Here is a 25885-nt window from a genome sequence, read left to right as displayed (position 1 = left end):
ATGGGGACCTGGAAATCGAGAACTTGTGTAATAGATTGATTTAAATATTGCCTTAGTAGATACATTTTATTTATGTTTGGTTTGAAGTTAACATAATTGGTAGTGTTGTTTGGATTTTGAAGTACTTTGATTATTTATTATATTTCAATTCTTGTTATATGTTTTCTGCTGCAAAATTCTGAATAAGTTGATACGTTATCACACGGGCGATAATGCTTTGATGATTCTCTAAGTTTTATATTGAAAAGGTATTTTGTAAAAGAGAGTATTATCGGGGTGTTACAGAGCAGAACATGGCCTTATAATTTATCTTCTACATAAAGTTGAACTTAAAAAAATTATCAACACTTTACGTCTGTAATGAAAATTATGGAGCGATCTTTTTGTTTTCGACGTAAAATGAGAATTATTTTATTAAATCAACTTTATTGTGGGAAAAAATATACTAAGTGAAGCACTTCTCTCATTTATGTGAGAGCTTTTTGAGACAAGTGTTTCACTTATTTTGGAACGGAGGAAGTATTTCTTTCGTTCTAACGTAAATTGAACACTTACATTTTAAGCCCTTTTAAATAAAGAAAACGTTACTTTAATGGGAATTACTTTTCTCTATCTCTCTCCTCATTACACGAGTCATTTTCTCTATCTTTCTCCTCATTCCGCCCGTCTCACTTATCTCCCTAAAATTCCCTTGTCAATCCCTTATATTGCACTAGCCTTATATGCACGCGATTCATGTATTAATTTCAAAACTTGCTATTCTAGTAGTCTATTATATATTTCATCCGTAATATAGTGATGATTACACTTAAAAAGTGAAAGATTAATAGTTAGATGAATTTAGATATATTAATTTGAGATCAAATCACGTCTCCAAAATAGCTTGATAACTTTGGTCTTTGTATATACATGAAAATTAAATTGAACTGTAAAATCACTTATTACTCTATCTAGTCATGAAGATACAAAAGGTTGCACCTATGCAAAGTCGTGCATCATGAATCATATATGGTCATTAGTTATGAGAATACTTTTACTAGAGCTAATTACTTCTTCTGTTTTGTTTTCAATGCAACAAAGGTATATTATTTATGAGCTATAAAATATTACTTTGTTGCATTTAGAACGAAACGAAGGAAGTATTACTCTAAGATTACCTTCATATCGGTTCCTTAACCAACGGGAGGGAAAAACAAGAGATACTTTCATTCATCTACAGTGTCCTCATTGAACTTGTTTTCTTGCTCGTCCGAAGAGGTACCATAAGCTTTGTTACAAATAAGGTAATAGAAGAAATTAAGCAGACTCAAAGCAGTTATAACCCAATAATAATAATCAAAATGAGCCTTATTTATATTGCTTGATACCCAACTCTCTTGTCCATCTTTGCTTGTAATATAATTGATGCCATTCAAGAGTATACTTGCAAACACACTCGCCAAAGACATACCCACGCCGTTAAGATTTGTTGCTACACTCAACATGCTTTTCGGAAATTCCGAGCAGAAAAACTCACTCTGCCCAACAATAAAGAAAGCCTCAGCCATGCCGGAAAACCAGAGATGTGGCAATAACCATAAAGCCGACATGTGTGTTACCCCGTTTGGGTTATCTGAGAATCCTTCCTTGATAGCTGTCTCACGTCGAACACGCTCAATTATAGCCATTGGAACCATTGACACAAATGAGAGTAAGAGACCGATTCCCATCCGTGTTCTAGCACTCAGATGAGCGCGTTTTCCTATCATTTTTGTTGCTAATGGTATGACAATAAGATCGTAGATGGCGATCCATAATACTAATGAGATGACGGAAAATGAAGAGAAAGAGCCGGCTGGAATTTCAAAGTTTGAGGTGATATGGCGATCCATGGTTTTGGTTAGTAGAACTTTAAAAGGAGTATGTGTTGAAGTTACTGACATTATAACACCTGTTGACCATATTGGTATCACCTTTAGTAGAGCTTTGAGTTCTTCTACTTCTTCTATGGTACAAAGGTTCCATAGATTTATGGCTTTTCCATCTGGTGTTAGTTGTTCCTCAGCATTTCCAACTATAGTGCAAGCCTTGTTTAAGAAACTACAAAATCACAGTGAAAATCACTACTATGAATAGGTTTCAAACCTACTTCTTTTTGTCCATATAATTGTAATTTTGTATGTATCATAGATAAACTTTCAAAGGAATGAAGGAAGAAGATCATGTTACCCTCAATAGTACTTCTATGAGGTAGGAATATATATGAATATAATTAGTAACTACAACAAATTTCACAGACGAGTGTCAACCAATTTTATTCACTTTAACTTAATTTTACTTTATTCGATAAATGATGTATTTTTTCAAATAAGACTGATAATTAATGATCTATAACGAATTGGTGTTGGAATCAATTTTTGTAAGTTGAACAAAATGAGGCTAAAAACATAGTATTCTCCCTTTCAAACATAGTACTTCTGTGTTCAGGTTTGGAAGGATTAATACCTTAGTTTATGACTTGGCTTGATCAACGTTGAGTCTTTTCTCCTAAGGTACAATTCATCTTCCCTTCCGGATAATTTCAAATGTCTCTTCTTCCATGAAGCCATTAACACTTGAGCGAACGCGATAGGTGACCCTGCCTCGGCCTTGAACTTGATGTACAATGGAGAAGCCAAGAAGAAAGATATAGCAGACAATAACATAAGCACAACTGGAATTCCGAACCCAACTTTCCACCCAAATTTGTCTTGAATATACACCACAAAAGTCAGTGCCGCAACAACTGAAGCAGAGGCAGCAAAATAGTACCAGTTGAAGAACCTCTCTAGAATGCCTGCATTGCCAAAGTTGTCTCTCTTAAGCAACTGATCAGTTCCGAATGCTAAAGAAGATGATCTGATGCCGCCAGCTCCAATCGACATTATGCCAAATGATAATGCTAGAGGTGTAAGTTGGAAGAAGTTTGGGGACACACATTCGGAACCAGAGTCATTACATGACCTTGCACCAGGGATAATAGCTGTTAACCAAAGGAGAATTGTACCCTGCAAAATTACCCAATAACCATTATCCTTAGTTTTAGGGTAGTCTACGCAGCGCACATGAAGCATTGCACTGAGGCTAGCTACACTACAACCCCTCAGAAGTCTACAGGACCCCGTGCACAAGTGTAAGACAGGGAGAACTTAATACTCATCGCATGTTAAATTAAGAACTACAGTAGCAAAGATTTAGAATTTTGAGTTATTTCTAATTAAGTATTGAATGAGTATTAGGGTCAATTTAGAGTTAGATTCATTGCATGATTGGGTTTTGAAATATACTCGAGGTCGAGGGTGTCAAAATCTATTTCGCACTGTCGCACGGGTACTTCCACTAGGTCACGTACTCGTACCCGATTAGAAATGATTGGGTTAGTTTAGGCCATGATTAGAAATAACAATTAATTTCTCTTAGGTGAACCGGGTCTACAATAATTTATTGTTCACCCTAACTGACTTCATCACACAAAATTGACTATACCGACTGTATCATACGAAAACTGACTATATCAGAAAATTGACAGTCATACAAAAGCTGACTATATCAAACGAAAGTGAATATATCAAATAAAAACTGAATATATCACATGGTTACTCGAGAGTACAATAAATTATTGTTAACCCGATCCATTTAATTTTTTATTTCTAGAAATAGAATGTGTTCTCCAATCTTCACATTGACATGTCTCATAGCATGATTTAACTAGAAAAAAGTTGTCCAAATCTAAAATTGGGTTATGTTGGATGAAGCGAGTGGCTAATTTGTAATTTATCTATCCCGATTTTTTTCTCACACATTTTCCACAAATTTTAAGTTAAAGCTAAATGCCTTCCGTAATTACTAAAACCGTTCATATATATTTTGAATATGCTCTTGTCACCTCTCCTCGTCTACTCTCTCTCCTCCTCTACTCTCTCTCATCCAACCCCACCATCAACACCACATTGCCGCTGTCACCTACTGCCAATGTACATCCCTTGTCACCAACACCACCTCCACAATTTTTTTTATTTAACAAAGCATCTTAATAACTTAAAAAAGTTTGTTAGAATCCTCAATATATTGAGTAATACAGTAGCTAGTGGGGTTGGGGAAGACCCTAGGTACATTACAAGCCATATCCGAAGTTCAACAATTTTTAGTTAGCACATCTGCCACTTGATTATAAATTACATAGTCTATCATAGAATTGTAGCTTGACTTTATGATTCGGAGCAATTCCCTGCACATAATGATCAGATTACAATACTTGTCAACATTCTCCTCTTGCGTAATAGCCTGCATAGCCTTTTTGCAATCACAAGATTTTGATCTTGCACAAACTTCAACCCCTCATGGATGGGTTGGAGTTCACTTGCCATAGAACCATTAGCATAACTCGTTTTACAAAACCCCAACACCCAATCCCCTTTACTGTTGCGCACAATTCCCTCCAACCCCACACACTCGGTCAAATTTATAAACAGATGCATCCACATTAATAACAAACATTGATTGAGCCACGGGAACCCTAGAGTTGTTAATACAAAAAGGCATGTTGTTACTCCTATTGGGTTGGACTTTCATGTAGTCAAAGGCATCCTTTGTGGCCTTGAAGAGAATTATTTGGGGAGACACCGGTGTCGCATTCCTAAAGACACACTTATTTCTATCTTTCCACAATTGATAGCATATGTAAGGAAACACCTCCTTCCGTTGCAACTGGCAAAATTCAAGATTTCACGTGAGATTAGTTTGAAGCCATTGATGTAAAAAGGTATGCATGTCCATAGGACTAGGGCTGTTCAATACCGGATATCGGATCCGAAAATACAGATATCCGAAAATTTCGAACTTTTCGGATCGGGCAGTTAACATTTTTGAAAATTTTTGATCCGTATCCGATCCGAAAACCCGAATTTTTTCGGATATCGATCTAAAATATCCGAAATCTTAAAATTGGATCAGATATCCGAAACTTCAGATCGGATAGGCAAATTTTCGGATCGAGTATTTTTGAACAGCCCTAATTAGGACACCCACTTAAATCCACACTTGAACTGGCTATGAGCATTCAACAAAGATGTGAGCACTGTTCTCACCAATAGTTTTACACCTAGGACACACGAGGTTTGTGGGGAGAATTTTTCTTTAGGTAAACATGTTTACATGAGGAAGACGATCTCTCCAAACAAGCCACAAAAATAATTTTTTTTTGGGCTCCATATGAGCTTCCCATATCTAGTCAAGGTTAGAGTTGCGAGTATTCTCCCTTAATTGGGCGTGATAAGCAAGGTTAAGAGAGGACCCTTGCGGTGTTATAAACTTAGGAAAAAGGAGGTCTTTATTTGAAGAAGCTTGGGGGGGGGGGGTTGCACATGATCCTATCAATGACATGTGTAGGGAGTGTAACGGTAATATTTTGGCGATTCCATACCCCATCCACCCTAAGGTCCGCAAGCTTAAGATTTTCCTCCCCAAAACTCAAGGGTCCATGGAAAAAGTCTCAGATAATGTGGAGCCAGTTATTCTCCCAAAATTTAAGTTCAATCCATTTCCCAAAGACCACTCCATATTTTGTTGGAGCAAATCCCCCCCCCAATTTTCCACATAACCGAGCCATTATGAAACTTAGTCACTCGTTCCTATAAAAATATTTTTATCGAATTTACTCTTGGGATAGGTTTGATTGGTCTTGAGCGAGCTTCCATCCTAGTTTAGCCAGATTCATAAACTTTTGGCACCTAATCCCCAATCCACCATAATTCTTAGGCATAAACGTTATTTCTTTACCCTAAGGTGGAGCTTAGCGTTTCCCTCTTCCTCCTTCCATAGGAAGTTATTACAAACCCGATCTAAATCCCTCAAGGTGGAAGTGGGAAGCATAACCGCTTGCATATAATAGTAGGCAGGGATAGTTGAAAGGGTAGAAGAAATGAGGCATAACCTACCAGCTTTAGATAAATAATGGAATTTCCAATTTGCCAATTTAGCTCTCACTTTGTCAATCACAAACTGGACCTGAGCACGAGAGGGTCTTTTATGGGAGATAGGAAGCCCTAGGTACATTCCTAGATTCTCAGCACTAGTAGAATAATTGATATTTGTTGCGGTAGTATTGCTGCGGTTTTACCCATACGCAGCAATATATCACGTAAAAAAATGTAAAATATGAAATAAAGATATTGCTGCGGTTTCGGCCAAAAATCGCAGCAATATTATGTCAACAGGAAAATTTTCAAAATCAAGTTGACTTTTTGACCAAATATATTGCTACGGTTTTCAGTAAAAACCGCAGCAATATATTAAAATATTAGTTTTTTATTAATTTTTGAACATATTGCTGCGGTTCCTACTAAATCCGCAGCAATATGATATTTTAAAATAAAATGCTCATCCCAATTAGGGTTTTATTCCTCCTTTCTTTTAACAATTCCTCCAGCCGTTTTTTTAAACCTCTGTCCTCACCCTCTCACCTCTCTCTCCTTTCTCTCCCTCTCATTTCCTCCTCACAGATCAGTAAAAAAAATCATGCTCTCCTTTTTCTCTCTCCTCACTCTCTCGCATCTCCTCTTCCGTCGCCCAGTAAAATCCGAACGCGGTGGTTGTCTAGTTTAATGTCGCACGTCTACCGCCATGGTTGTCTCTCCGTCGTGATTCCCACTATCAGATCTCATCGTCTTCATCATCGATTGTTCTTCATCCTCGGCCCACCGGCCACTCATCACTCACTCATCTCTCTCGCCGGTCTTCATCACCGAAATCGTGTCACATCTCTTCAATCGCCGGTCTTAACCGCAGCGTCTCGAGTTCTTCGTCGGTTGTTTTCTTCGACAAATCTGAAGACTCGATCTGAAAACAGATATGAAACTCGAGTTCTTCATCGACTGTCTTCTTCGTCGTCTCGTTTTTTCGTCTTCGTCGGCTGTTCTTCGTCGGTGTTTTGAGTTCCTTGTCGAAGATCGAAGACTCGACTTGAAGATTGAAGACTCGGACTCTTTTCAATTATTTTTTTTTTATCTTTTCTCGTTCTTTTTTTCATTTTGTTGTTTTTCAGATTTTTTTTTTCGTTTTCCAATTGTTACATATTTTGTTGTTTTTTCGTTTTTTTTTTATCTGTTTTTTTTTTCATTTTTGTAAGGAAAAATTGTTAGAAACTACCTAATAAAGACACTTTTTTTAAAAAAACTACCTTATATCATGTTTATTTTACAAAACTACCTTATAAGTGGAAAAACTTTAAAAAGCACTACCAAATTCAGAATTTACTAACCATGGTTAACTATTTCCTCCAATTATCACTGTAATATAAGATTACTAAACTACCCCAACCCCTCTTTGCTAATTTCCCTCACAGGAGCGTTAAACTATTGAATACCCCTTAAATCGTTTGTGTAATTTCTTCTCCCAACCTTTTGCTTCACCAATTAATTCTTCATTATGAGTAACAAAAGCAGATAGAAATTGGGTTTTGGGTCATGAATTGATGTCGTTTATGATGATGAAGAATATGGTTTGATGATGATGCAAAGCTTGCTCTACTAGACACTTTTACTACTGGTTTGTTTTTGGGATTGACTTTTGGGGGAGAGAAGGTGTGCTTGTGCTTGCCACATGTATATTTGAGAGATAGAGCATCAAGTGATCAAGAAAGTGATGATATCGTAATTGTAACGTACTGAATTTATGGGGTATTTTCATAATCTTATATTAGAGGGATAATTGGAGGGAGTAGTTAACCATAGTTAGAAAATTATGAATTTGGTAGTGCTTTTTAAAGTTTTTCCACTTATAAGGTAGTTTTGTAAAATAAACATGATATAAGGTAGTTTTTTTTAAAAAAGTGTTTTTAATAGGTAGTTTCTAACAATTTTTCCTTTTTGTAATTATTTCAGGTCTGTTGTTACATATTTGTTGTTTTTTTCGTTTTTTTATTATTTTATATCTGTTTTTTTTGTTTTTTGTAATTATTTCAGATCTGTTTTTTTCTGATGTAATATAAGTTAGTCACTTCATTTTTTTGTTTGTGTTAGAATCAATGTTAAGTTTGTATGAATTTTTGTTATTTTTTTGAATTTTGTTCATCTAGCGAATTTAATGGTAAAATGCAAAAAAAAAAAAAAAATTGACCTACACCTTGACATATTGTTGCGGTTCCTAGTCAAAACTGTAGCAATATGTTTATTCTATATTAGTAAAATAGAGTATATTGCTGCAGTTTTTTCTTAGAAACTGCAGCAATATGTTCAAATATTGCTGCGGTTTTAAACCGCAGCAATATATTAATTACCTATTGTTGCCCCCTTAATTGCTGCGCGGCCAAAACCGCCGCAATAGACCACTTTTTGACTGCAGCAATAAGCATTTATTCTACTAGTGCAGATTCCTTAATATCCAAGGTCTCCTGACACTATTTGGAACATGCTAGTACCATCAACTCTTCTCTCCCATATCCTTCTTACAATGCTGTGGAAGTTCTCAGCCTTGCACCACATATTGAAAAACCTAAATGGTTTCTTCTTTGGGTGATCTGTAAATGATTTCAGTAGCAGTGGGTAGTGATCGAATTCCCCCTCAGCTAGTATAGTAACTTCAGTGAGTGGCCATTCATCAAACCAAACTTCATTCCTAAGTACCCTATCCAATTTACAGAACATCTTACCTGATCCTTCCTGCTTGTTGTTCCATGTATAGTACTGCCCATAAGCTTTCAGCTCCCTCATGTGGCAGCCATCCATACATGTTTTCATATCTACAATTTCCCTTGTTCTTACAATCTGCCCTATTCTATCCTTCATATTCATCAGTGCATTAAAGTCACTTGAATAATCGAAGGCTTAGTATCACTAGCCACACTCCTTATATCCTGCCATAGCTCTTGTCTACCTTGCCTATCATTAAGGCCATAGACAAATGTGCAAAGGAAATTCCTGCCTCCATTAATGATCTCAACCTCAGTATGGATCATTTGACTTGTACATTTTAAGACATTAACATAAGCAGATGTAGGGTACCACCCAAGAATTATTCTCCCATTTTAAGACATAATTGTTATGGGTGGTAATACACCACCCTGGGCACAGTAAGATAAAACTCACCAAGGGAGTGAGGTTTTATCTTAGTCTCCATAAGACTAAACAACCTTATTTAATGAGAAATTAGAAAATTCCTCACCTCTATCTGGTTCTTCTTGTTGTTTAGTCCTCTCATATTCCAACATAGTACATTATCCATTCATGGTAGGAGGCTCCCCCTCCTCACCATGATCACCATTACAAGCATCCCCGACTGACCCTTGCACTCCTCCATCTCCCATTTCTATCACATCATCTGCCAATACAACAAAAGTATTCTCTGTGGCTACTGGACCTGGCTCAGATGTATCAGGTTGCCTTGGTCCTTTAACCACTTGATATCCATCTTTATCTACTTGTACTGCCTTCTTCTTAGGAACCCACATTGGTTTTAACACCTTGTTCTGTTTCTCATCCTTCCTACATTCATTTAGTGTATGGCCAAACCCATGACATTTAGTACACTTCATAGGTTTCCATTCATAGTGAATCTTTTGTTCCATTTGGATATTCTTTTCATTTTCAAACACAATAAGACTAGGAAAGTCTTGATCTATGCTTACTTCAATCAAGATTCTTGCATACATCAATCTATCTTTATTAGTAGTAGCTTGATCTAGCTTAATAGGCTTCCCAATCCCTGCCACCAGCTTATATAAACATTTCTCCACCCAGTATTTCAGATCCAACGCAGGTAATTGCACCCATACTGGCACTGTCTTAACATCCTCCTTCTGAACATCCATCTCAGAGTGCCACTTCTTCACAATTAGTGGTTTCTTATCAAAGAAATGAAATCCTTCTCCTACAACATCATCTCTTTGTTCAACATTATGCAACCTAACAATGAATACGCCTTTATTCACAACCACTATTTTCTCAATTCCTTTTTTTGCCCAAATTCATCGCAAAAATCCATCCATAAGAGGAAATGGTGGATTAGCCCCCATAACATAGCAAATTATAGAGGATTGCTAATAATCAATCTCCTCTTGAACATCTTCAATCTCAATTTTAATTGGAGAAGGATCTACTGGCATTGCTATTGCAGGTGATTTATCAATTACATTTTCAAATTCAGAGATCAATTGTCAAGATTGATTACCTCCATTAATGGCGTCCAATCTACTCTAAGTTTTCTTCATTATTGTAAGCCATTCTAACAATTGAGCCTGATTCCTTGACTGATTCTGTAACTCCATCAATGAACTTCGAGGTGAAATTAGATCACCAAAATCAGGGATTTGAATCTTTCACTCCATGAAGTTCCGCTACTGATTTATGCTTTTGACCTTCCAATGAACTCGTCGGACCATTCTTCCTTTCTTTAATACTGTCTTTGCTCTTAGATTTCTGTGAATAATTAGAGGTGATCATTTTGGCCCGGCCCGACCCGTTTTTGGACCGAGTTTTGGACAGATTTTTTGGGCCCGCGGTCGGGCCCGGCCCAGCCCGAATTTTCTTTGGTTTTGGGCGAGCTTTGGGTAAGATAAAAACGACTTTTTAGTCTATTTTTTGTCCCGACCCGTTTTAGCCCGCAAAGCCCGCTAATTTATGCCCGAAATAGCAGGATTTGGGCACAAAAATTCGGCCCGAATTTAGGCCCGGCCCATGATCACCTCTGTGAATTATGCTTGGATTTTCCTGCCATGGCTACAATGTAGGATAAGAATGGGTCGCCTTATCCTACGCCGAGGGGAAAAGTCGAGAGAAAATTCCCGCGAAATTCAAAGAGCTAAGAGAATAATATCATCTGCAAATATAAGATGGGATATTGGAACCTTACTCTTTCCTACCCGAAACAGGGACCAGATTCTTCCCTCCCTCTCTTTATGAATTAACTGGGATAGAGCCTCTAGGCATATAGTAAACAAATAGGGGGACATAGGATTTCCCTAGCGGAGGCCCCTAGAGTGCAAGATCGTGTCCGTTTTAGTTCCATCAATAAGAATAGCCGACGAGGTCTTAGACACACAGTCCATGATCAGATTTATCGAGGGGTTATCTAGGTCATGGTAAATTAAACACTTTATGACAAAACTTGACTCAATCCTATCGTAGGCTTTTTCCAGGTTGATCTTTAAAGTGAATGAACCCCATTTTCCCTACTTCAAATTCATAGAGTGGAGGACTTCTGACGCAACAACCAAATTAACAGCTAGACCTCTCCCTTTAATGAAACTATTTTGATTTTTAGAAATCAAGCCAGGTAGGGATAAGGAGTTTCCGGCGATTAACCATGATCTCAGTGACTATTTTGTACAAAGTATTCCACAAACTAATGGGTCTGAACTGCTTAACGGTCTTTGGCGAAGGTTGTTTAGGGATAAGACATATTAAAGCATTACACAAGGACTCCGGGACGCATTGATTCTTGAACCACCACTGGATTTATTAACGGTCTCTGGCCAAGGTTGTTTGGGGATAAGACATATTAAAGCATTACACAAGGACTCTGGGACGCATTGGTTCTTGAACCACAACTGGACATCTTTACACCGTCCTCCCCAACAATCCCTCATATTTTTTGGAAAAATAAGGGGCGAAACCCATCTGGCCCAGGAGCCTTCAACGGCTTCTTGCTAAATAAAGCCTGCTTGATCTCCTCATATGAAGGGGTAAAACCATCTATGACACTCCCCCCATGTTTTCCTTAAAACAATAGTTCTGCTCAGTAGTGTACAACTTCTGGTAATTCAGAATTCGATCTCTAACCCCCTTCGGGTTTTCCACCTGGTTACCAACGTCATCCCTGAGGCATAAGATACACGACACATTTCTTTTAATGACAACACTCCTATGGAAAAATCTCTTGTTTCTCTCCCCTTCACTCAAATGCTCCATCCTACTTTTCACACCTAAAGCCATTCTTCGTGGATAAAGATTTTAAATAATTCATTTTGAAGCTCAGTTTCAAGATTTTACTGAAAGCCCGAATGAGGGTTACTCTGGAGGTACATCTGAACCCCACTAAGACGAGCTAAGACTTTCCTTTTATGTTGATACACATTCATAAACACATTTTCATTCCACTTAATCAAAGTAAGCCTCAAGGAACCAAGACTAGCCTGAATGTTCGAATTTTTAGGAATTTCAAGGAAATTTCCATGAGTGAGCCACATTGGTTCAAAATGAAAAGGTTTAAGACCATTTTTCATAGAAGTATTATCAAGTTTAATAATAAGGGGACAATGGTCAAAGGTTATTCTCGGGAGGTGCCAAAGGTTCGCGTTGGGAAACATATTAAACCAATTCGGGTTTGCCCAACCTCTATCAAGTCTTTCAAAAATAGGATTTCTCTTTCTTTTATTAAACCATGTAAACTTGGGACCATTGAAACGAATATCAACTAATTACATGCAGTCATGGTATTAGCATATGAATCGACTCTAGACCTACAAATAGAATGTCCACCTAATTTTTCATTTTGGTTCGTAATCTCATTAAAACCCCCTACGAGAAGCCACGGTTTGTCAACATGCATGTAAAGCAAAATTTCTTCATTCATGCCAAAGTTTCTTTCTTTTCCATAACTTAGTACTAGCGTAAATTTAAGATATGATGAATGGTTCTAAAGTAACTCAAGCATTCCATACACTCCTTCCTCTCCTTCTTCAATTACTTGGAAGTCAAGTAAGTTGGATTTCCATAGGAGAAGGATTCCTCCCACAAATCCAAGTTGTTCCACAAAGTGTCATGCATCAAAGCCAAGCCCCCGGATAATCTCACTCGTTTTCGCACACCCCACCCATGTTTCCACCAAAATCACGAAAGTCGGATTATGTTGTTGGACCAAAGGCCTAAAATTGGGTTTAAATGAGACTCTCCCAATCACTCTCACGTTCTAAAAGAGCACGTTCATCCCTTTAGGAATGCATGGTTTGGCTAGCAGCATTGCTAGTATCCCCTCGTTCCCCACCTTCCACGGATCGAATTCGGTTCCGGTTTTCGGGTTTGTCCACATTCTGTTGTGTGGCCATAGTGCCACCTCGGATTGTCGAGGTTTTCTTGTCCCGTTTCCCTCTTCCCAAAGAACCGATAGACCTAGTTGTTTCCGCGGGCGAGCTAGACGAGCGCACATCACTGCATCCGTATTGTTGAGTGCTTGGAGAATGACTTGAGTATTTTTCACCAAAGCCAATGTTCTTATGAGGGGAAATAGTGGGGCCAGGTCGATCCATGGGCCCAAGTTCTGCATCAAATTTCTTTCGTCTGACTAGACTCCTGCCTCTTTCAAGAGGAACCAATCTAGGAAAATTCTCATTAACTGGAGAAGGTAAGCGACATCTTGAAGTTGAGGGAGATGGGCCGGTTAAAATTCTGAATTTGCATACATCATAAGATGCTTGCTCTCCTCCGGATTTGCCCTCGGGTTGAGGATCAGTGCCTTCACCTCTTGGAGAGATAAATCTGTGTGGTATTCCGCCGGCTCCGTTAATGAGTCTGGGAGAAGGTAATCCACGTAACCCGAGTTGAGTTCCGGTAGTACGTTGTAGCCTGACAGGTTTGGAGAACCGAATTGGTTCATAACATGTTGCCACTACATGCATCCTTGGAGGTGGGGTGGGGGGCGGAGTCATTGGAGGGGATGAACTCCATGCAAAATCGAACACCACCTCCACATTAACTCCCTCTTGTTCTTTGTTTTCTACCACCACTCACCAGCACAAGGACAAACATGATAATAAGTCTTTTGGTGGGGCCACCATACACCACCACAATTGTTCCCACCATCAACATCACAAATTTTGAGAGGTTCTCTCTCTAACAAGTCCACCTTCTCTCTCTAGAAGTTTATTGTTCCCTTTCCTTTTCCTAGCTAAAACTTTCAATTTTTCACTCTAGATCTCATATGATAACCAAAACCGAAAGGATTTCCTTAAAATACGAAAAAGAGTAGCCACTCTTCACTCTCCTCTGAATCAAAATTCATGCTAAAACTCTAGATGCTTGTATAAGTTCCAATGGAACAGTCTCAATCAACCTCTAATTTCGTAGTTTGGCATAGAAAACAGGGCCCTGTCCTCAAAACTCCTATTGAACATTTTAGTAATCAGTCCTTTGATGTCTCCTTAATGTTAGTGGGCAAATTCCTTGATCAAAGGGATTTTCCCGTGAGGCTCGTGCATCAAGAATGGGTGGATTCATGGTTCACAAGGGGGCGTATAACGGTTAAAAAGGAGGGAAGTCTATATTTCTTCCAATGCCATGAGTCCCAAGATAGGTCAGATATTCTAGGTTTATATGACACAATGAATTTCAGAGGAGCTCTCCTTGTCATTAAAGCCTAGAAACCCCTAGATTCCTTCAAATCCTTTAATTTTTCGGAATCTGCATTATGGATTAAAATTGAGGGAATTCCGCTCGTTATCAGCTCAAAATCTTTAGCAAATCTAATTTTTTCTCGAGTAGGGAAAGTTCTATATTTCGACGAGGCTTCGGGCCAACCTGGGCTAAAAAAGCAGTTTAGAGCCTTAGTCTGGTTCAAGGTCAAATCACCATTAGTTCCAGGGATGTTCCTTGAAATGCAAGAGGGGAGAGTAATATGGATCGATCTCAGGTATGAAGGAGTATATGTTTTTTGTAAGAGATGTGGTAAAATTGGGCACAAAAGCTCTTCATGCTCTCGCCCTTGGGACAAAGCTAAAATATCAATTGAGAAAGCTATCTCCAATGCATGCATCCCAGAAACCCCCGTAACGTTTGGAAGTCTAAATGCATCATTGTATTCGAACAAAATAATAGGACTTCCTCAATCTCCTGAATTCATGACAACATTGGTAAAATTAGATGAACCTCAGCGTCCTCCTTCTTTTAGTGATTCAAGTAGCAGCTCCGACAGAGATAGTGATGGTGATGATCCAGATGACTCAAATGATGAGGAGATGCAAAATGCATCCCCGGATTAAGAACCACGAGCCAATGATCGAGGTAGCACTGGTAATGCGACAGCTGGCACATCAGCTAATCCTTCATCATTCGGGCCTAGATACAACCACTATGAGGTGGGAGGGCCCAGTGCATGGGCTGGGCTGGAGAAGGAACCTTGCGATTCTCAAGCAACTCACAAGAAATTTCTAAAGGCGGGGGGTAAATCTGTCATTTCAATAAAAAAACCAACCTTCAAAAAATCACGTAAGAATTCTCGCGGGTTTATTTCGGATGCATTAATGAATTTGCAGGGTACTGCTTCCTCTGTTCCGGAGCCGACGGATGGGAAAAGCCAACTTGGCTTCAATCGCAGCCAATCTCTCTCTCATGAATTTATTTCACTCCACTCCCACATTAATCAACCTGACCCGAAAAGCTTATTAAAACCTCACCAAATTGGATCTTTTCTCCCCTTAAACCCCAACTCCATAAACAGAAACATCTCACCTCTCTCCTCATTTAAAACACTTCCATCCCTTTCCAATTCACGTGAAACAACACCTGGCCCAATGGCTTCAACTACCTCATCCCCTCACTCATCCAACTCAATTAATCAAACCCCTCTCTTTCCTTTATCACCAAATAATACCCCTCAAATAAATATACCTGTACCCTTTGAAGATATCCAGGAACAGTTTCAACAAGATGCTCTTTTCAACCACGTCAACACCAATAATATAAACACTTCGGAAAATCCTTTAACCTCCAACAGTTTTTCGTCCTTTTTTAACTCTGAAGATGCCCTATTTGGAAGGGACCCACTGTTTGAACCTTTCACTATAAGTGATCCGATAGATTGGGGAGAACTTCAAAATTTTATCCAAGACTAGAGCTCTAACCATTCTCCTCAAACTCCTCTACAAATACCCGATTCTCATTCTTCTTTATAGTCGGGGTCGTCAAGCTCGTTTCACTCCGCAGTGGCAGGATTACCGGCATCGGAATTTGCAGATCTTCGCATCTTTTTGGTTTGGCAGAGCAATCAGGGTCCGATAATGGATGCAAACGCTGAAGGGGAAAAACTTCTGGGCAAACGGAAGTTTGACGAACTGAATGCAGTGATAGAGAATGCAGTGAATCCAAAAAATAATCTAGTGGATATTCCAGTTAATTCCATCCGTGAGCTTACCCAGGAGTTTGAAGGGGCCAAGCCCACTGAAAATTTGAACGAGGAACTTGAAGTCCCTGAAAAGTTTGAGATAAAGAAAGCCCAAATTAAGGCAGCAGGTGGTTCAAGAAGAAGCAAGGCAAAGAATGATGAAGCCCAGCCCAGTTCGAAAGCAAGCCCTATGGCAGGTAAAGTCCTCAAGATAAAGTCTCCTAATTTTTCTGAAAATGACATAGAATATCTTCAGGCACAGGATGGACCCCCACATCGTGCAGCGGGTCGCCCTCCGCGGCCCAAGAAAGTGGTGGTTCAGGCGCTGGTTTGTGAGAAAAAAAGAAAATTTGAGGAATTTGAGCCTTTGCTTGAGGAGTTCATAAATGAAGTTACTCTGGATCTTCATAAATGGATTGCGGACAAAAGGCAGGAAATTTTTCATAAGTTTAAGAAATTTAAATACAGAGTGTTTTTTGGCGATGATGGCTTGGAGACTGGGCCCAAACAGTCTCCGGAAGCCCCATGAGAATTATGGCTTGGAATTGTAGGGGCCTTAAGACGGCGGACTCCCCTACAATTCCGTTTCTAGGTTGGATAATCTGCAAGTTCTCTCCTCAAATCCTGTTCCTTTCGAAAACTAAGTCTAATGAAGCATCTATTAACAATCTAGCTATGTATTTAGGGTTCCCCAGTGTTGGCACCGTTGTTCCAATAAATAACGCAGGTGGGCTGGCAGTATTTTGGTGTAATGATGTAAATATGGAAGTTGTAACCACTTCTGCTAATCATTTTGCTTGTATTTTCAACGATGTAGTTGATAAGATTATATATAAATGGAACCTTATTTTGCTGTATGGATCACCTTATATTGAATCCCGGGAAGAAGTTTGGGAACGTATATCGCAATGTGTTAATGATAATACTTTAGATAGTGTGATCATGGGAGATTTCAATCAAGTTGAATATCTCAGTCAAAAATTGGGGGGTTCTGATCATATACCTGGTAAAGAGCAATTTTCTTTATGGAGAATTAATTTGGGTCTAACAGAGCTAAATTTTCATGGACAACCCTTCACATGGTGCAACAATAGATCGGGAAAAGACAGGATCTATGAAAGACTTGATAGAGTGTATGCTACAGAAGATTGGATTCATAAGAAATCGGAAGCAACGGTGTTAAATCTTCCTATTCTAGTCTCAGATCATAGTCCTATCTTATTACTTACTTCTCCGCCAAAATCAAAAAAAAAGAACGCCCATAAAAATGGAAGCTTGGTGTTTGGATTTCAAGGAAATTGCTAATATCATCTCAGATCAGTGGCATCTCCAGATCAATGGTTCCCCGATGTTCAGACTTGCGAAGAAATGTCATCAAATTCGGTATCTTCTATTCAAATGGTGCAAGGATTATAAGCAAAATCATAACATTAGCTGGGAAGAATGCATTAACAAGTGTGGTGAAGTTCAAGCCCATCTTCCTTTTGATAAAGGAGAGTTACTGGACGAAGAGAGTAGGAAAGAGGCCAATGAAAAAAATTAGAATTCAACTACAATATTAGCAGCAGAGAGCAAATAGCAAATGGAAAGCCTGGGAAGATACGAATACCAAATGGTTCTTCAGGAAAGCAAAACGACGGAGAAGACGAAATGAAATTCTAATGCTCAAAACGACAGATGGTAATTGGATCTCAAGTAAGGTAGCTATTCAGGAGGAATTAATTAGGCATTTTACTCATATCTATCAAGGGGCTCATCATGATGAAGGGTATTGGGAAGAACTTTATACAATTCAAAATTTGATTCCACACATTTCTGATGAGCAGCAACACAATCTTGCTAAGCCAGTTACTATTGAAGAAGTTAAGCTTGTGGTGTTCCATATGGGAAGTCTCAAAGCCCCCGGCCCGGACGGAATTCCCGCTTTGATTTATCAAAAGTATTGGCCAGTGTTGGGCGAAGATTTATGGCAAGCAGTTTCCCACTTCTTCTCTACGGGATATATTCTGCAGGAGTGGAATCAAACAAATATCTGTCTAATTCCCAAGAAGGATCGGCCTGAAGAAGCAAGTCAATTTCGCCCCATAAGTCTCTGCAATGTGATCTATAAAATCATTTCCAAAATCATCTCGAATAGACTCAAACCAATTTTGCAGAGCATCGTCTCCCCGTATCAAAATGCGTTTGTTCCAGGGAGACTCATGTCGGATAATTACCTAATAGCACATGAGCTAGTTGGAGGAATCAAGCAACGAACAAAAGGAAAGCTTCATTTTGCCGCGCTGAAACTTGATATGTTCAAAGCTTATGATAAGGTTGATTGGGATTTCCTAGAATGGTTACTTTCACAAATGAGGATTCCAGCCATTTGTCGACATTAGATCATGCAGTGCGTCACAACGGTTTCCTACTCAATACTCATAAATGGAGAACCAATGAAAAGATTCAAACCCTCATGCGGACTCAGACAGGGAGATCCTCTCTCTTCATACCTATTTATTCTTGTTATGGATATTCTGTCTAGAATGCTAGTGAAAGGAGCTGAGGATAAAAATTTTCAAGGTATTAAGCTCAATAGAACAGGTCCAGCTGTTTCTCACTTGTTCTTTGCAGATGACTCCTTAATTTTTTTCAAGGCCACTCCTGAATCTTGTGAAGGAGTGAAAAATATTCTGGCAAAGTTCAGTAGGCTTTCGGGAGAAGTCATCAATTACCACAAATCGTTCATTACGTTCAGCCCAAACACACCTTCGGAATGTCGCCAGCAAATGAGAAGCATTGTTAACACTCCTACCGCAGATTCAATAGGGAAATATTTAGGCTGTAACATCGAGGTCAATGGAAGGAATTCCAGACAGTTCCTTCCTCTGATAGAGAAGGTAGAGCAACGTCTCTCGAGCTGGCATCATCTCTCTCTCTCAATAACAGGACGAGTCATGCTCATAAATAGCGTTCTTTCCATGCTTAGCTTGCATATCCTTAGCGTTTTCCTCATTCCAAAGGCGACGGCAGATAAGCTGAATTCAATTTTTGCCTGTTTCTTGTGGGCGGGCTCCCGTGACTCAAAGCCAATTTACTGGAAAAGTAAGTCAATTCTGGAGCTTCCCAAAGGGGGAGGAGGGTTAGCAATCAGAAACGTCAACCTTTTCAACAAAGCCCTCCTTGCAAAACAAGCTGTCAGGATTCATAATTCCAGCCATTCCTTGATTTCCCAGATCTACTGCACCAAATACAGAAACTCCCCGGTCAATTTGGTCTTGAAGAAAAACAATTAGGCAAAACTTCTTGGGGTTTTCGGGGACTCTGCAGAGCGATTCAAGACTGTTCGGAAGGATTCGGTAAAGTAATTGGAGACGGTTCGAACACAAGCATCCTCCAGGATAAGTGGTTGAAGGGTGATAGTATCAAAATGAAGCCGGGTATCGATTTGGAAGCCCTTGGACTTCGAAAAGTAAAGGACCTGATGAATACAACTCAAAAATCTTGGAATCCTGCTCTCATATGGAAAGTCTTCTCGTCTGATACCTCTATCAGGATTCTATCCACTTATATTCCTAAGGAGGAATTCCAGGATCATTTCAAATGGATAGGATCCAAGTCGGGGACTTTGAGAGTGAATGACGTGTACGCCCATCTCCTGATGAATAAGGGCACCTTAGGAGCGGTTCAAGGTGATAGTCGCTTTTGGAGTAAGCTCTGGGCTTCTGACCTATTTCCCAAATGGAAATTCTTCATGTGGAGACTACTACATAAGGCCCTAGCCACCAACTCCAATCTGATCAGAAGGAATTTTCCGCTGCGGAAGGAATGTTATATTTGCCACCAGCATATGGAGGATGAAAATCATTTGTTTCGGGATTGTGACCTTGCGTCTCGTATTTGGTCGAGCTCTAATCTAGGTATCCAGACGAGTTCAAGCCAAATCATACCCTTCGGAGAATGGGCAAAAAATTTTCTCCAGTTTTTCTGGAAGAAAGAGGGGGTGAAGTCAGAGAGAGCCAACGAGTTCGTAGCCACACTCTGGTCGATATGGATCTACAGGAATGATATAGTTTTTAGAGACCTATATGAGGATCCGACAATCATTTCAAAAAGGAAAGACGATTTGATGAGAGAGTGTATCGAGAGCAATAGAATAAAGGAGTCCTATCGTACCAAAATCCCCTCTTCAGATGAAGCCCAGCGGAGTATTCCTGACTCACAAGAAAACTCTAGCCAGCAAGGAATCTGTGTTATTCTAGTGGACGGAGCTTGGAAAAGAAACAAGAATAAGCACCCAAGGGCAGGTATTGGTTGGACGGCCTATGTCAGTGAAGTGAAAATTTTTGAAGGATATTCATCGATCATGGCTTCGTCAGCTCTTCAAGCAGAGGCCTTTGCAATTCATAGAGGGCTCTATGAAGCTCATGCGAGAGGAATCAGACATCTTCAAATCCATTCAGACTCCAAGGAAGTCGTGCGTGCTTGCGATGGTCAGGATCAAGCTTTTGAAATAACCACCCTTTTATTCGATATTAAAGCCATCCGTAGGAAGTTTAGTTACTGTGAGATAAGGAATGTAGGTAGAATGGATGTTACCCCGGCCCACAGATTGGCCATAGCAGCTAGGCAAGGTAAATTAGTTTCCTAGTTTGTCCTGTTTGTTCTTGTCGGCAAAAAATAAATAAAAAAAAAAAAACATCACAATTTTTGTTCGTAGTTTTAAATTTGAACTTTTCAAGGCATTAGTGGCGCACAACTAAACCTGGCAAACTTGGTCCTGATCGAAAATCCGGTTTGAAATATCCGATCCGTGGTCCGATCTGGGTCCGAACGAGACGATCCGAACCTTGATCCGAACCCGAAACAGTCCCGATCCAGTCCGAATCCCGATCCGAAATAATCTTGATCCGAAACTCATCCGAATCCGAATGATCCGATATAATCTTACCAGATCCGAAACCGATCCGATCCGATCTAAAACTGATCCGACTCGAAGGTAAACCGATCTGAAATGATTGGTTTCGATTAGGCTTTGATCCGAAATACCCGAAACTTACCCGTTTTTTTATATAAAAAAAAATATCATTGGCATAAGTATTCCATTCATTCCACCATAGTCCGATTCCGATCCGAAATAATAGTCGGGACGATGACCCAATCCGAAACGATCCGATCCGGTCTGATCTCGGTCCGAATGTAACTTGATCCGAAAATGGTCCGATCTGAATTGGTCCGGTCCGATTCCGATCCGAAATAATAGTACGAACGATGACCCAATCCGAAACGGTTCGATCCGGTCCGATCCCAGTCCGAATGTAACTTGATCCGAAAACGGTCCGATCTGAATTGGTCCGGTCCGAATCCGATCTGATTGGTCCGATTGCCAGGTCTACGCACAACACTAACCTCAACTCAATAATATGCAATACATCAATACTTTATTTTTTCTATTTAATGACGCAGATAGCTATTTTTCCTAAAATTTTGTACTTCAATAAACTAATAAAAATCAGATGGAATTATTGGAGCAATTCAGAATATAAAAATACGTAAACAAATTTTGAAAAAACTAGCAAATACAATAACACGAGCCAAACTGGCAAAGCCGCACTAAGGCTCCGTTTGGTAGGGCGTAAAACATTTTCAGAGTAAAATGATTTTCATGGAAAACAATTTACAATGGAAAACACATTTCCAAAATTAGTTTTCCGTTGTTTGGTTCGATGTAAGAAAAATGATGAAATGAAAGGAAAATGAAAGGGAAAGTAAGGAGGTAGTGAGGAGTGTACAAGAGAGATAAGGAAAATAGTTTTCCCTTCATTTTGAAAGGAAAATGGTTTTCCATCATTGGGAGAGTAATTTTACCCCAAGGGAAAATGGTTTTACACTCTTTTGCCAACCAAACAATGTAAAACTGAAAATAGAGGAAAACAGTTTTCCGGGAAAATGTTTTACGCCCTACCAAACGGAGCCTAAGAACATGGCCATCCGTAAGTCCTCTCTTCTCGAGAAAAAAGAAAAAGAAAAAAGACCTCCATTCCAACAACTTTTTCTTCTTTTATCATAATAACCCGAATGCGTAGTAGTATTATTTTGGGTCCCAATCAATTCACAAATATAATTACCTATTACCTTACAAAATTGCATATTATGTTTTTTTGGGGTCTCCGATAGGGACCTGAAGGACCTTACCAAGAATGTAAGGATGGAAATGGGGGATTCGAGCAAATACACGATATGGTGATTACTGATTAGTAACTGTGTAATAAGCTTACATCAAGCTCTAATAACTCCAAATAACAACAGTAAATAAGTATATGATGACAATTTTATGTGATTTTGGGTTGTTTAAAAGCCAAAAAAAAAAAAAAAAAGTTGGAAGAATACCAAGAGACTAAAAATGGAGCCAAAACCGATCATCCAAAAGCGCCCCACAAAAGAATCAGCAAGAAAAGCACCAATAACAGGTGCCAAATTAGTGGCAGCAGACCAATAATATATGAAAGTGGAGCCAGTTGCTAATTCCATCCCATAACTTGCCATCAAATACATTATCATGTTTGGCAATAATCCATAGCTTGCTACTTTCTCAAATGCTTCATTTGCTGTATTTACAATCAAATGTTAATCAAACGAAGAATATGCATGAATTGGTATCAACTATCAATGATATGGGAATAGGACACTTACCTATAATGAAAGGGAGTGTCTTTAGGCCACCCTTTGAGGTGCCTAAAAGAGGTTCCCTCAACATGTTGCAATCTGAAGAATTAGTCTTAGCGAAGAGAGTATTCTCACTTTCTCTCTCCGCAATTTGGTTTCTTCAAGTTTACTAATTTTGATATAATGGATTGAATTGCTAGATCTCATGCCAAATACTTATAACATAACACTAACTTTTTTTTTTTTTTTTAGCGATGCCTCGGGTTAGTTATAATAAGAAATACTCCGTATGTTATTATTATTAAATTTTATAATTTATTTTACAACTTTTGTATTTTTTGTCCATTAATAAAATTGATAAATTCACGTCACGACGTGATAGGTAAAAAAATTGAAAGGTTTGACTTTGAAAACAATATCTTAAAAGGAATTATGGTAAGTGAATATTACATCAATATTATCTTGTAAGTTATGTAAAGTTATGTAATAAGAATGTTCGAGATGTATATACTTGTTTAAGTCTTTTTAGTTAATTATAATTATTAAAAGACTTCATAATATTTTATTTGAAACACTAGACAATAAAGTCATAGTGTATTGATAGTTAAAATCTTATTTTTCATTTCAAAGGTTACATGTTCGATACCTTTTACTTATATATTTTTTTAAAAGTGAGAAATATATGTATTACATATGTTTTCTTTCGCACGTTTTTTAATATATTTGTATAGAGATGACCAACAGTGCGGGCCAATCCAGTCCATCCAACCCAGCCCACCTCGTGGGCCGTGTGGGCCGGGCTCGCAAAAAGCCCGGTCCAGCCCAGCTCGAACCGTGAAATTGGTGGTGGGCCGTGGGCTAGATTTCTTGAGCCCAGCCCACTAAAGCCCGCTACTAAAACCGCCCAGCCCGGACCACGAAACCGGTCCAGCCCAACCCATGAACCAGCCCAACCCAGTCCAAGTTATTATTGAGCCAAATTGTGTATATTTTAATCAAATTGTATATATTTTAATCAAATTGCATATATTATAATTCAATCAAATTTTAAAATAATGAAATTATTCATTAATTTTAATAATTGTATATATTTTTATTCATTTTAAAGATTTTATATAACAATAATGAATAATTTCAATGATTAAATAATTTTAAAAAAAAAATCTCATGCCGGCCGCCAGCCCGGTCCAGCCCACTAGACCCACGAACCGCAAAACCGCTTCTCGAACCGTGAAAACCGGTAACAGACCGGTGTGGGCCAAGACTTTTCAGCCCACGGACCAGCCCACCCAACCCATGAATTTCACGATCCGGTCCTGGGCCGTGAAATCTCAGCCCAGCCCACTACGGCCCACGGTCCGGCCCACCCAGCCCGCACCAGTGGCCATCACTAATTTGTATAGGTTGAAGTTGACTATAATAGTTTAGTGAAGTAGGAGGAGTTATATCAATAATTATCAAACATGTGACTTTGCAGTTTCAAGATGAAAATTTTAGGCGTGCAAGTGGGAAATAGGTGACACGTGGAAAGAAAATATCCCATGTCTTTAACAGATGTTGTAATTTTTAATTTTGTATCATTTATTAAAAAAAAATTGGATAAGGAAAGAAAAACTTAGCCTGAACCATCTTAACCAGAATGTCAGCCTAAAACAACCTTGCGTACAATAAGGGAAAAATCAACACTATAGGGGGAACCAATACAGGTAAGAAGAGTAATATTCCCTTTGTGCGCATGAAATCCGCAGCTTTATTTGCCTCGTAAAAACAATGAGACGCTCTCCAACTAACCAATTTAGACAGCTCCACCCCTGCATCAACAACAATATAGTCAATATTCCAGGAATGCGCCAAGTAGAATTAATGGCGTTAATGACTACAAGAATATCTCTTTCAATATAAAGATGAGTACTATTAAGGGAAACAGCTCCTCTAATGCCTTCTAAAAGCCCCCAAGCTTCAGCATGAAGAATACTAGTGGACGAACAAAGAGACCTAGCTCTCGCCAACAAGACCTCTCTAGCACTGTTCCTAATCACAAAACCAAAGGAAGCAGCACCTAGAGGTGCTTATCGAATGAGTCGAGCCCGAATAGCAATGGGCTCAGCTCGAGCTCGTTTAACTTTTCATGGGAGCGGCTCGGCTCGAGCTCGTGACTAGTTTTTGCTGCTTGAGCTCGGCTCGTGAGCTCGTTTTCTAACTCGAACTCGGGTTCGATTACGGGCTCCAGCTTGTTTGGGAAATTTATTTGCAAAAAAAGTGTATAAGGTGAGTTCAATGATTCTATCATCATTGATGATTCCAATGTAAAATATTTTTTGAATATAATTTTTTTTAATATAACATATTTTTTGAATATAAAATATTTTTTAAAATAAAATTTTTTTTTAATATAAAATAATATTCGAGTTGTTCACGAGCTTTGCTTAGCTCAGTTCGGCTCGTTTAAGTCTCGAGCCGATCCCGAACTATTCACAAGCTTGTCAAGCTCATTATAACCCCTAGCAGCATCATTACTAAGTTTAGAACCATCAAATTTAAGTTTAATCAAATTATTCAGAGGAGGGGACCAAACTAAGCACTACCCCGATCTAAGAGAAACACACTTCTTCTTATTGATCCTAGACAAAACTACGTCAAGGGAATCCCTACACTGATTATCCCAATCACGAGAATAATTATATATAATTTTACTAGATTTTCGAGAAAAAAACAATCATCACTAAAAATGACTTTATTTCGGAAAAACCAAATAAACCACCAAATTATAGCAAATTTAGGCAAATCATTTCTAGGAGAAACCGAGAAAAGCTCTTGCAAGGAGAATCTAAACGAGGAATTGCTCTCACAGTTTAGACTAGACGACATAATAGGCCAACCAAAGGAATGGTGGAGATTTAGATAAATATCAGTAAAGTACAGACAACTAAAGAAGAGATGGTTCGCGGACTCCGAGCTATTGTCACAGAAAACACACTGTTGAGGGAGGAACACATGACTCTTTTCCAATCTAGTCTTTGTGGGAAGCCCATCATTACAAACTTTGCACAAGAAGGTGAGGACACTCTTTGATAAAGTGGTCTGGACTTCCACATTTGTGACAACTTATTTTGTTAGGTTTCCTTGTGAATCT

The 25885-nt window shown here is 38.9% G+C and overlaps 1 protein-coding gene across 2 annotated transcripts; it reads right to left on the bottom strand.

Annotated features, from left to right (window-relative positions):
* Positions 1 to 1162: 1162 nt before the first annotated feature.
* LOC125495079 (protein NRT1/ PTR FAMILY 1.2) lies at positions 1163 to 22944 on the bottom strand. Of its 2 annotated transcripts, none has more exons than XM_057392691.1 (4): positions 22780 to 22944; positions 22477 to 22685; positions 2485 to 3026; positions 1163 to 2079 (listed from the first exon to the last, which is right to left on the bottom strand). In XM_057392691.1, the coding sequence occupies exons 1-4, from the start codon at positions 22841 to 22843 to the stop codon at positions 1206 to 1208; spliced, it is 1689 nt and encodes a 562-aa protein (XP_057248674.1). In that variant the 5' UTR covers positions 22844 to 22944; the 3' UTR covers positions 1163 to 1205. The 2 variants fall into 2 exon arrangements, with proteins under 2 accessions (XP_057248674.1, XP_048495727.1); XM_048639770.2 differs by having other exon boundaries at positions 22477 to 22694; positions 22780 to 22943.
* Positions 22945 to 25885: the final 2941 nt, after the last annotated feature.

This window comes from Beta vulgaris, chromosome 2 (genome assembly GCF_026745355.1).
Source record: "Beta vulgaris subsp. vulgaris cultivar EL10 chromosome 2, EL10.2, whole genome shotgun sequence".
NCBI classification, from domain to species: Eukaryota; Viridiplantae; Streptophyta; class Magnoliopsida; order Caryophyllales; family Amaranthaceae; genus Beta; species Beta vulgaris.
The sequence above is the reverse complement of the archived record's forward strand: the minus strand, read 5'-3'. Positions and strand labels throughout refer to the sequence as shown.